The sequence below is a fragment of the Typopeltis vanoorti genome, chromosome 2, assembly GCF_054136105.1.
Source record: "Typopeltis vanoorti isolate ZY-2024b chromosome 2, IOZ_Tvanoo_1.0, whole genome shotgun sequence".
NCBI classification, from domain to species: domain Eukaryota; kingdom Metazoa; phylum Arthropoda; class Arachnida; order Uropygi; family Thelyphonidae; genus Typopeltis; species Typopeltis vanoorti.
In genome coordinates, this window is record NC_143550.1 from 65973634 (window position 1) to 65989683 (window position 16050).

General features: G+C 32.7%; 1 protein-coding gene across 3 annotated transcripts in view; it reads right to left on the reverse strand.

The window, feature by feature from the left end:
- The window catches only part of Nup205 (nuclear pore complex protein Nup205), a 610691-nt gene that overhangs the window by 180661 nt on the left and 413980 nt on the right, over positions 1–16050 (reverse strand). For all 3 annotated transcript variants that reach the window (XM_090405724.1, XM_090405715.1, XM_090405707.1), the window contains exon 27: positions 1592–1883. In XM_090405724.1, the coding sequence (XP_090261850.1) occupies positions 1592–1883 (292 nt within the window). The remainder of the gene's footprint in view (positions 1–1591; positions 1884–16050) is intronic.

Consider the following 16050-nt stretch of genomic DNA (forward strand, 5'->3'; position numbering starts at 1 on the left):
ACTGTATGTAATGTAACTATGCTTGTATATTTGTATATAGTCCAGATGATGATCTTGATATGAAGATCGAACCGTCGGGAAATTAAAAGTTATTTATAACGCAGTTGTAAAGTCCATAATTTCTAAAATGACTGCTGATCACAGTGTAACACTAAAAGAAAGGATTTTATACCTCCTATTTTAGCATTTCTGTTCAAATATCATTTGTTCTAGCTGCCTACTTTACAGCTAAGTATTCAGATGGTAATCTTGTTCTACCACCATGCTGTCACTGCTTGTTTCATTTAGCAATCTTTCAAAGTAATTACTCTATACATCAAGAATATCATTATAAAGTTTTTATGTCCCTTTTATCACCTTGCATTCTTTTTACAGTACTCTTTTCTCCATTTCTGAGTTTGTCCAGAATATAATTAATAAATTAATTGATAACCACAGTAATTAACTTTAATGAAATATAGGTACTAATATTTCGTAGTTAAATTAACAGTACATCATCGGTTAATTTCAGTACGAAATATTCGTACCTTTATTTCATTAAAGTTAATTACTGTGGATATCGTGTAATTTATTATTTATAGTTATGCCACAGGTATCTTTAAAGATTGTCCAGAATATTTTATCGCATTCCTGGTATTTATTTTTTATGTTCTTACCAAAGTCTTCTCATGACTTCCATTTCATTTTACAATGCTTTTCTTTCTTATATTTGTCTCTGTATTCCCTAAGAGCACAAGCTGACTTACTTGCCAGGAACTTTTGATATGCTGTCTTCTTTTACTTGACTGCCTCTTTAACTTCCTGAGTTCACCATGGAGTTCTGATTTTTCTCTCCTTGTAGATTATTTCAAAAATAATATCCTTTCATTACTCAGCAGCCTCATAAACCTAATTACTTGTATGATATGTTAGTCAATCCTGACTAACAGTTTAACAACTTAGTATGCTATGTCTGTCACTTGTATGTATTCAGTAGTCAGTTCATTTGTTTTTGGGTTGAAGGCAAAAAACTGAGTCAGCCACTGAATACAGACATAGAATTCTAAGTTGATAGGATTAACTACCCTATCACAGAAGTGATTAGGTTTATACGAGGCCACTCAGCATAACTTGTAGAGTTATGGTTTCACCATAACTCTACAAGTTATGCTGAGTGGCCATTATTTGTGAAACTTTTCTCACTATAGAAAGCCAAAACACAAGCTAGCTTTTGATAATGAGGCCAGATAACTCATCTTAAGTTGAAAAGAAATTATAGAGATTCTTAATGGGGGGATTTAAATGTGGGGGTTTTAACCAAAGGGCACTGTTGTTACTGACCAGACTATGGAGGCTTCCATGTCATATGACTATGGTTAGAATTGTTATCTGTTTACCCACAATTCAAACATTTGTAATGACGCAGCTAATAAAACTCATGGTTTTATTAGCTGTAAATTACTGTAAATACAAAAATGTAATTGGTATAAGCTAAGACCAAACGTAAACAGATTAAATCGATGTGAAAGAGGAAAGAAACAAAATTCTTGATAATGGTTTTTATTATTCAAACAGGAATAATAAAATCTTACTAATGAAAAGTATGAGATACCTGTTTTCAAGAGACAGTCTATGATGCCTTTAAGCACTACCAACAAAGATGAGTGTTGGGTGAGAATTGATACAGAACTTTTCAGTCCTGTACTTATATCTTGTATTTTGTATCCAGTATCATCTGTACCTTTATTATTTTCATTGACTTCTATTTCTTCATTGACAAAAGGTAAAATTTGAGGTAAGAAATGAGAATTGGCCACAATACTTTGGTAGAGGATAGTCATGAGAGTAAGAACTACTCCAGAAGCAGGAGTAGTTAACTCAGCAAGAATGCTTTCATTCATTCCCTATGGAGAGAAAGATATGAAAAGTGAACAAAAAAATTCAGAAAACATCTAAATAAAAATATGATCTTTTATTCAATAGGTTTTTCATAACCATTTACTGAATCTGATCTACTGATATTTGTATTTACTATAATATAGATGAAATGACTAAAATCATTGCTTTGTAATGGATAGTTGTAGTTCTTAGCAAATTATTATTGTTGTTATTTTCTGAGACCTTCAGGGAGTCAAGGACTCATTATATGTCACATGAAATTATATATGGGATCATTGAACAGTGAAAGCCAAATAAATTCAAGGAGACCTCCACATTTCCTTTATGGAATGTAAAGAACAGTCAGCCAACCAAATCATACCCTCTATTAGATTAAACCACAAATACATATAATGATACAACATGATGTAATTTCATGCCAGCTAGCGCTTTTCCCTTATAAGGCCTCTAATGTTTTCATCAGGATACCAGGGAAACCAGTATTTTGCCTAAACAGGGCAAACTCTGAAGAAAGCATTTGACTAAAAAGTCAGCTATTGGAACATACTCTGACTTAACACATAGAAGAAGATGAATAAACTCAGCATCAGAAGAAATGAAGACAGGAATCATCAATTACAAGGAGTAAATGGAAAGGAAATTGAACTTGTAAAACATGTGGATATAATTGGCATTAATGAGACAAAGAAGGCTAAAACAGGCAAAATCTTAATAAATAATAAGTACAGGATGTTATATTCAGGCAATAATGACCACTGAAAGGAAGAGGCAGTGATAGAATTCATGAGAGGTACTCCTTATGTAAATAGGCAAAATAGACATAAGTATCAATATGAAGATGAACTCCTTCATTGGAAGACAGTTTCAAATAGAGTTATGTGGGAGTAAAAATCTCACAAAAATGTCTTGTTTAGTATTGAGAGTTTATTATAATAAGTTTAGTTTAATCCTTTATCCAAGTGTGAGCAAACAAAGTTTGTGCCTGAAAGTATCTTCAGGACTGAGCTACGGTGGTGCAACACCGAGGCAACCCGTGGCAAAGTTGGAGAAAGCTATCATCACTCCTATCTTAGTATCTTCCATAATGCAAAGCACATCTCCTTGTGGATATTCATTTTTGCAAGTTTTGTTTAGTAAGCATTTATTGTTTGTGAAAATTAAGTTTCTGTTATGTAAATATGATTCAATATGCTAATTATGTACTTTGTATTATTTGACCTGTTATGTGAAGTAAGAGCTGTAATAGTGGCAGATATGTGTGTGAAGTGGAGTTTCACTGTAAATTTCAGGAATGGACTTGTGCATTGCCTGTGGAAAATTTTGTATAAGAGCTGTCATCAATGGGGGGGGGGGGGGTTGGCAGAAAATACAAAAAGGAATCAACAGGAAAGCAAAGAATAGACAAATGGGGGACACTGTTGCTCAGATACAAGAAGGCGATATGAGACATGCAGGAGAACAGAGCCAGACAAGTTACTCGCTCTATGCAGTTAAGTTTAAAGAATGTCGGAGAACTTTCTAGAACTACCTTTCAAGGATAAAGAACTGTGCAGCAAATATATGATGAATTAAAGGCAAGTGATAAATACTTCTCAGAAAAAATTTGCAATCCAATATGAAAGCTCAGGTAATTGGAATTGCATTTGGACTGCTCAAGTACTATATTTATGTTTGTAATAAATTCCTTTTGTTTGTGAGGCCTTCTTTCTTCAATGCTAATGTTATTGCTAGAATTACTTTGTAGTTGTATCTACATTTTTGAAATAGGATAAGAGAAAGATTTGTTTGGGTTGATTAATGTTAATTCAAAGTGGTTATAAAATGTATTGTTAAATTGTGAATGAAGATATTTATAATAATAATACTTCATTCATAATTAACATCATCTACCATATCATAAGCAGGACTTATTTAAATTTATTCTGTTAGTTTCTTGCTTATAAAATATTACTCATGTAATTCATTTTAAGTTTTGTTAGTTAATTTTATTTATGTAATTTTAAAATATATTATAGACATGAAAAGCCTCTATATTAAAGTGTCATTTATTTTATTTACTTTATTCCTTGATAATAATATAAGAAACTGTAATATGTGTAAATTTAATATATCCAGAATATTCCTTGTGGTATCACTTGATTGGTTGCTATGAGAAATTATGTTATTTTTAGTTAGCCTGTGTTTACTGTACACTATGCACAAGGCGAAGTAGATGTGAGCTAAACAGGTGAGAACCAGTTTTTGGTGGGAAAAAGAAAGGAGTAGATACGAAAACGAAAGTAAAAACAGAATCGAATAGGAAAGTATAGAGTACGGTAGTTGGAGATGGGAGGGGAATTTTGACGTGCCGAAAACAGTATATTTAAAAGACCAGGAATTGCTTGGTAATTTAACTTGCCTTTTTCTGAGTTAGATTTATACCAAAACTTCCTAATGCCTAGCAGTGGAATAGTGTAGGAAATAGGATAATATGTATAAGAAAAAGAATAAAGAATAAATAGGTAATAAATTTAAACCAAGTGCATAAAGGTTATATGCTCCCGAGTCTATAAATCAGTCGCGGAAATGGAAGATTCTTTTAAGTTTGTGCTACTACATAGTAAAAGTCAGTAAGGACTTAAAAATTGTTGTTCGATCTACTTATGATGTGTTGAAGCTATATCCTGGTAAGATTACCTTTAACATACTTAGCGAGAAGTAACGAAAATTAATTCCTCCGAAAGTAAATCGTTCCTAGTTACAATATTCAGTGAGTCAAGATTTGATATGTGATGTGCTAAGACATTTCCCTCTTCAAATGATAAATGTTATGTTATTGAATTAACTGTTCATTAACTGAATGAGAATATTGTGAAGATTATTCGTTGTTATTTAGGAATCTCGAACTTACAAGAACTAAAATTGATTGATTGAGCTTAGAGAATTACAAATGAATGTCTGATGGTTCATGAGTTATATTCTTTGTGAATATCTTGAACTGATTTGATATTTAAAATGTTTTGAAATATAACCTTGATCAGAGTAGAGTTATGATATAAGTTCTTTGTAATAAGAAGGATAAGATCTGTTAAATATAATCTTTAATTATAAAGTTTAAGCTCAGCTGAGTAGTATAATAGAATCTTAATGAGAGCTTTATATTCATTCAATCATAATGTCTCTGTTGGAATATTGTGTCATGATGTAATTTATGTGTCATTGCATTAAATAATTTTGTTTAAATTGAATCTTGTATTTGCCTGATTGTTTCATTGCACTGCTCAATAATATAATTCAAATCTCAGCAGGAACCCTATGAAATAAAAATAAAAACCTTGGCCTAAAATCTATTTATAACAACCTGATACAGTTGAAGGCTGATTTATCTAGACTACTCTTACAATTCAAAACATGGAGTGGCACAGTATAATATAAATTTTCTTCATATTCGATTGATATATCATCCCTCAACAGATTGAATTTATAACAAAAGATAATAACAAGAAGATAAAGCATAATTAGAAGAGTTATGATCTAACAGTATCTAGTGATTTATATCTCTTGTAATCAAATATATGGTTAAAGTAAATATTTTGAAATATCTTTCATGTGAACTTCGTAAATTAGTGCAACAACATATTGACACTGAAGTCAATGCATTATCCCAGGATATGAATCTGCAATAATCTAACCAACAAATGGTTAAAATTTAATACATTGTTATTTCAATCCACGACTGTCTTTAATTATCGATTAGACATAAGGGGAGAATAACATATGTGGAGCAAATAAAAAACTCACATACTTAGTATATGTGAGTATAAGTATAATAATCACACACATTAACATAAATAAAAAAAAATGGCGCAGCTGGTAGGATAAGAGAAGCATATGTGAGAGAGCAAAATATTATAATAAAATATAACATGGGTATGGGGAAGTAGACAATGTAAGTTATTTGTGTCTGTGGTCCCACAAAAGGTTATCCTGAGAATTTAAGCAATTCTGGGGGTAATTAGAATAGGCAACATAAAAAAAAAAATAAAAATAAAAAAATAAATAAAAAAGAGGTCATGCTAAACATCTAAACAGCCGAATAGGAAATGAATACAACCAGGCCTATAGAAACGTCTTTGGAAAAATTTAGAGAAAAGGTCAAAGCTAATAATAATCATAAGTATTTGCTGGATTTCTACATAGAGCATGAACTAGTCATTACTAACACCGTGTCCCAATATAAAGATGTACACAAATTCATGAGAAGAGAAGACAAAAATTAAGAAAGCCTCATTAACTATGCCATTGTGGATTGATATCTTTCGGATGGATCAGGATAAATCATAAGATGTATCTTGATCCATCTTAAGAGTGTATAGAGGATGGAGGATTTGAAATTGAAAGTGATCATCACTGTTCTAAATAGGATAAAAATAAATATCACAATGAAAATAACAGTATGTAAGAAAGTTTTTAAAATAATTAAAGGTAAGCAGCTTTTACATATAAACTGTGATTCAACTATATAAACATTAGTCAATTCACTAATCAAGAAAAAATTAAACAGTTTGAAAACAAGAACTAAACCTTGGAGGCCGAGAGCCAAACTCTGAAAAAACATTGATTCAGTTATAGAGGCATGTGGTGGAGTTGTTCAGCAAGGAGAGAAAAATGAGAGCACCATAGTGGACACAAGAAGTTAAAGAAACAGTCCTGGAAAAGAAAGCATACCATAAGTTCCTAGCAAATATGTTGGCTGATTCAGTAAAAGAAGACAGAGAAAATTGTAAGAGAGCCAAGCTATGTATAAAAGTAGCTAAACAAAAGTCATGGGAAGACTTCACTAAAAATACAGAAGCTAAATATGAGGAATGTGGCAAAATATTCTAGAGGCTTTGAAAAAGCTTAGAAATGGAGTACAGAGTACTGTAAAAAGAATGACAGATGATAAAGGTGACATGAGAATTGAAGATAAGGATATCCTGGATATCTGGAATAATTAATTTGAAAGACTATTAAACAAAACAAGCAGAAAATTTCAAGAGGAATGCAAACAGGAGTACACAACAAAGCTTGAGGCAGCAAAATCCATCAAAAACCTGAAATGCGGAACAGCAGCTGGAGTAAATGATATTCAACCAGAAAGGCTCAAATATGGGGGTATAAAAGTTTTCAAGTGGCTATCTGCACAATTCAGTGGATGGTTGAATTCCAGATGCTTGTAGTACAGCTGTCATAATTCCCATTTATAAAAAAGGGAATAAAGCTGAATGTGAGAATTACAGAGGAATTTCTCTACTAATTGTTCTGGTAAGATTAATTCAAGCTTATTTGAGAAGAGGCAGAGATAAACTGTGGAAGAGAAGCATGGATAAAAACATGCTGAGTTCAGACCAAAGAGAGTTTGTTAAAATCAGATTTTCACTTCATGACAAACATACATACTTGCCACTGAATTAGAAACATTTATTTACTTTGCAGAAATCAATGGTTTCCGTATAAACATGTGACTGCCAACACTGATCCTCTTCAATTCCGTGCATACAGTTCAGCGAGATATGGGTCACGAGCAACCATTATTAAATGCTTCAGTCATTTGCTGCACACAGGAAGTCCTGTTTGTCCACAAAGTCCTTCTCAGATGACAGTGATCTCAATTCTGACAGAATGTCTTTAGACCACATTTATATCTCTTAGAAAACCAGGGGTTATTTTTCCACTGATTCAACACCCGAGATATCTCATCTTTTGAGAAAAAAGTTAGCTTTGCTGTTTTCAAAATTGTGGCTCCAGCCACGTGGGCACCCACAATAAACACTTTATTGTACTCTGAAAGATCATTTGTTTTTCCCAGTGTGATCAACACTATTAATGATTACTGACCAGCAGTATTCTTAAATAGTTGCCTACATGTGGTAACACACATGACCAAGTATTTTGCATATATGCTGTGTAAGTAACATTTAATTACACCTGTACAGAAGTTTCTAATTCAATGACTAGAATGTGTGGTTGAGAAATTATGGAAATATAACGAGGAACTGTATTTAAATTTTGTAGGCCTGGAAAAGGCATACAAACAGTGTCCAGAGAAAAGGTTTAAAAAAAAATTATATGGGATAAATAAGTTTTAAGTTGGGAGTCAGCAGTTAGAACTGAACGAAACACAGAAAGATAGTGCAATGTAAAATCAGGTGTAATACAAGGATATGCATCATCTCCAGTCTTTTTCATCATCTATTCGGATTGCATCATGAAAGAAAGTGGCATTAAACCTGATATTAGAATTGGAAATAGCAAATAGCTGAATCAGCAAACCTGGTATGGTGGGGTCAAATGGTTTAAACCAAAATATAAAATGATGGTACAACACGACAAAATTTCATGCCGGATGGGGCGTTGCCCGATTAAACAGGCAACGTTTAATCGGGCAACGTTAATGTTGTTTTTGCCAGAGAACCAGGGCAAACAGCAAAAAATCAGCTATTGGAACAAATCCTAAAATACATACCAACTCAACATCAACAGAGTTCAAGATCAGTACTATCAACATAAGAAGCTTGAATGGCAAAGAAATGGAGCTAGCTGAGGAATTGGATAAGTACCAGATTGACATAATAGGTGTGAAACAAAAAAGACAAAATCTGGTGAGATCTCTCTGAGCAATACATACAAAGTGTTATAGTCAGGCAATGAAAATCAAGGAAAAGAAGTAACCATAATATTCAATACTAAATACGAGGCTAATCTTCTTGAATGGCAGGCAGCAGGAACGCGCCAAGGGTATTTGCTGCCCGGGTGCAAACTTTTATCGGTCGCCTGTCTGACATCTAAAAGTAAGTGTTATTAATATTATATTAGTTAATGTCATGTCGAAGTCAATGTTGCTGCCGCCTGGGGGCAGTGCACCCCTTGTACCCTCGTTTTGGCGCAGTCATGGCGGACGATCTCAAGTAGAGTTATGTGGGCAAATATCAGGGGAAAAAATATTTTGGGAAAATTTGGAGAAAAAGAGCAAAGCTAATAATAATAGCAAATACCTGTGGGATTTCTGCTCAGGATGTGGACTGGTTATTACTAACACCATATTCTAACATAAAAATGTGCATAAATTCACATAGAGAGAAGAGGTAAGGAATAAGAAAAGTCTCATTGACTATGCTATTGTCGATAGTGATGTTTTCTCCCTGGTGCAGGACACCAGAGTGTACAGAGGATTTGAAATTGGAAGTTATTACCATTTAGTCTTGAGCAGGATAAAATTGAATTTCATATTCAAAAGAAGAATATGTAAGAAAATTTTAAAGTGAATAAAAGTTGAGCAGCCCTCAGATGAACTGTAGACTAAAATATACAAACATTATTCAAGAAAAAAATGAAAGAGTTTGAGAACAGGAACCAAACCTTGGAGATTCAGTGGCAAGCCCTGAAGAAAATACTGATTGATTCAGCCATAGAGGCATCTGGTGAGGTTGTCTGCAAGGATAGAAAAATCAGAACTCCATGGTGGACACATGAAGTTAGAGGCGGTGAAGGAAAAAGAAGAAAGCATATCAAAAGTTCCTGGCAAATAAGTCAGCTTGTGCTCTTAGAAAATACAGAGACAAATGTAAGAGAGCTAAACATTGTGTAAAACTAGCTAAACAAAAGTCATGGGAAGATTTTGGTAAGCACATAGAAAATAAATATCAAGAAGGTGGCAAGATATTCTGGAGGCTGTTGAAAAAGTTCAGAAATAGAGGAAAGAGTACCTTAAAGGAATTAGAGATGATAAAGGGGACATGAAAACTGGAGAAAATGATATCCTTAAAGTATGAAGTAATTACTTGGAAAAAATTGCTAAATGAAACAAGCAGTGATAGCACAGTGGTAAAAAAACACTCAACAAGCATGCATATCCATACTTGAAGTAGAAAAAGGCAGCTGGAATAGATAATATTTGACCAGAAATGCTCAAGTATGGAGGTATAAAAATTTTACAGTGGCTGCATTGCATAGTTCAGAAGGCTTGGACAGAGGGATGAATTGCGAATGATTGGAGTAGAGCTCTCATAGTGTACCAATACATATAAAAAGGGAAATAAAACTGAATGAGAGAATTACAGAGGTATTTCTCTGAGTATTTCTGGTAAGATTTATGCAAGTATACTTGAGAAATGGTTGAGAAGGATTGTGGAAGAAAAGCTTGGTTAAGAACAAGCTGGATTCAGACCAAATAGAGGCTGTCAGGATCAGATCTTCACTTTACAACAAATAGTTGAGAAATCATGGGAATATAACAAATATCTGTATTTAAGTTTTGTAGATCTCGAAAAGGCATATGACAAGGTGCCAAGAGAGAAGCTATGCATTATGAGATACTGAGACAAGGAGTGATGAGAGCTTGGTCCACCTTTGCTACGAGTTGCCTCAGTCCTGAACTACTTCAGGTGCAAACTTTGTTTGCCTACACTTGGGTAAAGGATTAAACTAAATTTATTATAGTCTAACCAAGTGGAAAATAAACTTCCGAAATCTATGTAATACTTGATTTTCATCTGCACGTACAAAATGACCTTCCTTACCTGAAGTGTCAAAAAAAAAAAAAAAAAGCTAGGTTCAGTCTCTCTAGAGCAGGACTCACAAGTTCAGTTGGCATTCTACCTTCTCATGGTACTAATATGCTAGAAGTTTATTTTTCATTGGGAGGAATAGCTTAAAAAATTAACTCAAAAAAAAAAAAAAAAGTTTCCTTTACCACATCATGAAATTAATCAATTGTTAATATATGTTTTTTGACTGATTAGTTCTACCTGTTAAGTTTAATTACCACCACTGCCATCCTACACTAATTATTCCCATTTATTTGTTTACCATAAGTCAAAGCCATCACATGTTATTTAAATTACTCTATTTTAAGAAGAATGCATGTTATTTTCCCAGATGTTTCTGTAAGAGTAAATAATGTAATAATGTTAAAATTGTAAGACAATTGCACCTATCAATTCACTATAGTGCCCTATACGAATTAATCATTTTCCAAAAATTTTTTTGAGTCTTATGATAAGAAAGGGAGCTATCATTTAATAAAACTCTTGAATCTAGATGTCAAAATTTTAATCATCCCAAACCTTTTGACAGGAGTAATTGGAATTAGGATGTAAACATTAGTTTATGTAAAATCACCTATAAAAAAAAAATTGAAACTGATTCATGAAATGTTGTATAAACCTGTAATATACATTATACTGTGAAAGGGCTACAGATTTCCTTTTATTAATTAATATTTTTTTTGCATTTTTCTATTTTTACACCATTTTATATTGTGGTGAGGTTGTCTGCAAGGATAGAAAAATCAGAACTCCATGGTGGACACAGACACAGGAAGTTAAAGAGGCAGCAAAGAGAAAGAAGAAAGCATATCAAAAGTTCCTGGCTTGTGCTCTTAGAGAATACAGAGACAAATGTAAGAAAGCTAAACACTGTGTAAAACTAGCTAAACAAAAGTCAAGGGAAGAATTAAGAACACATAAAATAAATATCAAGAAGGTGGCAAAATATTCTGGAGGATGTTGAAAAAGCTCAGAAATGGAGAAAAGAGTGCTGGAATTAGAGGTGATAAAGGTGACATGAAAACTGGAGAAAAACATATCCTTGAAGTATGGGGGTAACTACTTCAAAAAATTGCTAAATCAAACAATCAGTGACAGCACAGTGGTAAAAAACACTGACCAGGCATGCATTAGGAATACATATCCATACTTGAAGTCGAAAAAGCCATCAAAAGCCCTGAAATGTGGAAAGGCAGCAGGAGTAGATGATATTCGACCAGAAATGCTGAAGTATGGTGGTATAAAAGTCTTACAGTGGCTGCACTGCATAGTTCAGAATGCCTGGAAAGAGGGAAGAATTCCTGATGATTGGAGTAGAGCTCTCATAGTACCCATATATAAAAAGGGAAATAAAACTGAATCACATTCAGTTTTATTTCAGAGGTATTTCTCTACTGAGTTTCCTGGTAAGATTTATGCAAGTATACTTGAGAAACGGTTGAGAAGGATGGAAGGCGAGCTTGGTGAATAACAAGCTGGATTCAGGCCAAATAGAATATGTCATGATCAGATTTTCACTTTATGACATATAGTATGGGTAATCATGAGAATATAACAAAGATCTGTATTTAAGTTTTGTAAATCTGAAAAAGGCATATGACAAGGTGCCAAGAGAGAAGCTATTCAAAATGCTACAGTTGTATGGTGTCAATGGGACATTATATCAAGCAATACTTAGTCTTTATTTGAGTTGTAAGTCAGCAGTTAGAATTGAAGGAAGCATGGGAAGATGGTTTAATGTTAAATCTGGTGTCAGATAAGGATGTGCATTATCCCCCTCTGTTATTCATTATCTATATGAATCACATTATGAAGTGGTATTAAACTGGATATCAAAATTGGAGATGTTAATGTCAGTTCTTTGCTTTATGAGGATGATGTTATACTTCTAAATAAATCCGCTACAAGTCTGCAAGATTCTCCGACTAAATTGAATAACTGTTGTAATAGATATGGTATGAAGGTCAGCAATAAAAAGACAAAGACACTGTGAATGGAGAACCTAACAAGTAAAACATTTCAGCTACTCAGGCACAATTTTTAGTGAAAATGGTAAATTAAATATGGAAATAGACAACAGAATCAACAAAGCTGGTATGGTAGGATGTCAATTAAATAAATGTACTGGAATAAGAGAAAAATAAGTCAAAACACCAAATTTAGTATATAAGACAGTGTTCAAACCAATTTTAACTTATGGATATGAGAGCTGGGTTAGAAATAAAACACTTAATCAAAGATTAGAGACCGTAAACATGATAGTCTTGAAAAAGATTAGGGGTGTGAACAGATGGCATCAATGGCAATATCGTATTAAAAATGAGGATATTAGGAAAGAACTTGACATTGTCAACATCCAGGAATGCATTAGCAGAACTAATCTCAGATGGTATAGTCACTTAAACAGAATTGGAGAGGAAAGATTAGCAAAATGAGTGTTCTCTGCCAGGTTGGCAAGATCAAGAACTCACAGGAAAACTAAGATATAGGTGTATTGATACAGGAAACAAAGTGCCTAGAAGACAGAAATATAAGATCTGATAATGATGGAGTCTTGACATGTAACAGATTTATTTGGAGTAATGATCTAAATTTTTCATGTAGTACAGTGGTATCTCGCTAATCCGAACTAATAAAAACCGTGCTCATTCAGATTAACAAAAAGTTCGGATTAGTGAATTTTCATCCAAGAGACAACAATAACTAGTTTAAGACAAAAATAATCAGATTCAAATTGTATATCAATTTAATTCTGTAAATAAATTAAGTATCTAATAGAAAAAAAGCTACTATACCGCAATGTAAAAATAAACTTGTGTGCTGTGTTATTTTTTAATGTAAAACTTAAAAAATAATACAGTACACAAATTTATTTTAGTAAACAATTTAGTTTGTATGTAGAGTACTTGTATTATTGAGGATTCTGATTTAATAAAATTGCATAGTTCAGTACATAACTTAATTTGCATAAAAAATATCACTTTCTTGTACACAACACAAAAAAAAAAGTTTCACGAAATTACGCAAAAAAAGTATCACAAAATAACACAAAAAAACTTTTTTTTTTATTTCTTTGTAAAAAGTTACTGATTTTCTTTTGCTTCTTGGAATAATTCTTTAAATGTTTTAAACTTTTTTTGAATGCTTCTTCTCGGAGCTCCATTAGCAATAAAATTTTTGTGGAATGTGTGTCATTCTATACACATATTAAAACTGTCAACTGCCTCTTCATGTTTTACTTTTTTTCCCTTCAAGTTTTTTATCATCATCATCGTCTTCTAATTCATTCTGTATCGTCATATTTATAATTTCAACATCTGATTTGATTTCGAATTCACTTTCGGTTCTACCTGTAATCAATTCCGTAACATCTGTTTGCAAAATTTCAGCATCAGGATTTATATTTTAACCAAATTATGCATGTTTTGAATTTCCTCTTTTTGTGTATCACCGAAGTTATCTTGGTAAATTCTATAAGGCGACAGTTTTTTCCATGACGCTCGAATTGCTTCAGGTTCGACGACTTCCCAAGCAAACGTGAACACACAATAAATCCAGCTCTCAGATCCATAAGTAAAAACTGGTTTGAACACTGTCTTGTATACAGCTAATTTAATGTGTTAACTAATTTCTCTCTTATTCCATATAAATTTATTCAATTGACTTCCTACCATACCAGCTTTGTTGATTCTGTTGTCTATTTCCAAAATTAATATATCATCTTCAATAATATCATGCCAAAGTAGCGAGTAAATATGGTATTTCAACTATGGATAAGTGCATTGGTACCTTCTTTAAACAGAAAAATAGCTCGGATGACAATGATAATGCAAAACGAGTTTGTAATGTGTAGTTTCTGAAGAGAAAGAGATCTGTAATGACTCGACAAAACAGAATTCCTATCAGTTGCAATGCGATAATATTAATACGCAGAACGAAAGGAAAGATTTGCTGGACACTCGACCAGTGGATCACATTCAAAGGTAAATGCAACTGGTTATTTTGTAGGAACATTTTTCTGTTTTGTGACTTTTCTACCTTTATGGTAATTATGCCTACATTATTGTGTTAAACCTTGCAATCGACAGTATGAAAAAATACTCTACTATAATAATAATAAAATAAATAATAATTGTTAAAATAATAATTATTAAATAAAAATAATAGTACACAGCATGATAATACGTAATAAATAAAACTTTTTTTTCTTTCAAACCGCAGTTCGGATTACTGGAGGGTTCGGACTAGTGAGATACCACTGTACTATCATATCCTGTACACCCCTTGCAGGGTACATGTCATGAATTTGATGATAATTAAATAACTACATATCTAAACATAGGGAAAATAAGGAATTTATCATAGACAACTAATATTTCATGATGAGTATCTCATTATATCATGAGGTAAATAATACATAAAAAAGAGGCCACTACAGGTAATGTATACAATCAGGTGGAAAGTTGCACCATGAGCCCCTCCTCATCACCATGTGTTGAACTTATTTCATGAAACACTTGGAAGAATGTCTCATCACTGCTATCATCCCTTGTTTTTCCATATGCTTTTGTTATGCTAATGTGTTTGCTATTTGGCCAAACACAAATGGAGAATTAGACAGATTTCCATATCTTTTCCATGTATAAGAATATTTAATGTTCACTGGAAGATAGATTCTTCAGGGCTCTATGCACCAACTTTTACAAAAGCTCAGAATTGTTAAGACTCTTGCTCAGAAGCACGTGTTGTCTGTTCTTTTGAGGACATGCTCAGACAAGAATTACAATTTACAAAAAACAAGATGATCCTGAATGGATATTAACCATCCAAATTACATTTCATCTTGGACAATTATTCTCCTACTAACAGGCTCATCATTGAATACCAATGATGAGCCTAAATTTCCATTACTTACATAAAAGGCATTTCTGAATGCATCTGAAAAGTTTAAAAAAATTTTGAATTCCAGACAACTTTAAATCCAATAAACAAGATTTCCTCAATCTTGCCTTCCAGTACCAGATTCTTTGTTCTTACAATCTCTTCTATTCTGCCAAACTGATTGTATAGTAGACATCTGACAATCAGAACATAAGGACTATATTTGTCTTCTCCAAATTAAGAAATCCGGTCTTACAGAACATGGTGTTTCTATTAGTCACAGGATCCAATAGTACAAGAGAAAAATTCTTCATACCAGTTCCTTCAAATTTAAGATGCTCTTCAGAGAATGTTATGCAGCTCATTGGAATCAACTCAATCTTAATAGGAATTCTGGTAAATAGTGACCTTTGAATGCTCACCAATAATCCCATGTGTGCAATGCTTACACAATTTTTTTTTCTATGTATAAACATACTCACATACACACACATATACATGTTCCCAAGTTGAATTATTTGGCATGTCTTATATACACTTCCTATTCATTGCACATGAATAATTGTTTTATTATGTATGTCACTATTTGTAAATATCTTAATTTTAGTTTTATTTTTAATTCAGTTCATTTTTCTTGTTAAACCAGCTCTGGCATATACCTTGTATATCTCATAATGAGCTTTGCATTCCTTTGAACTTTAGCAAAGTTTGTTTATAATAATTT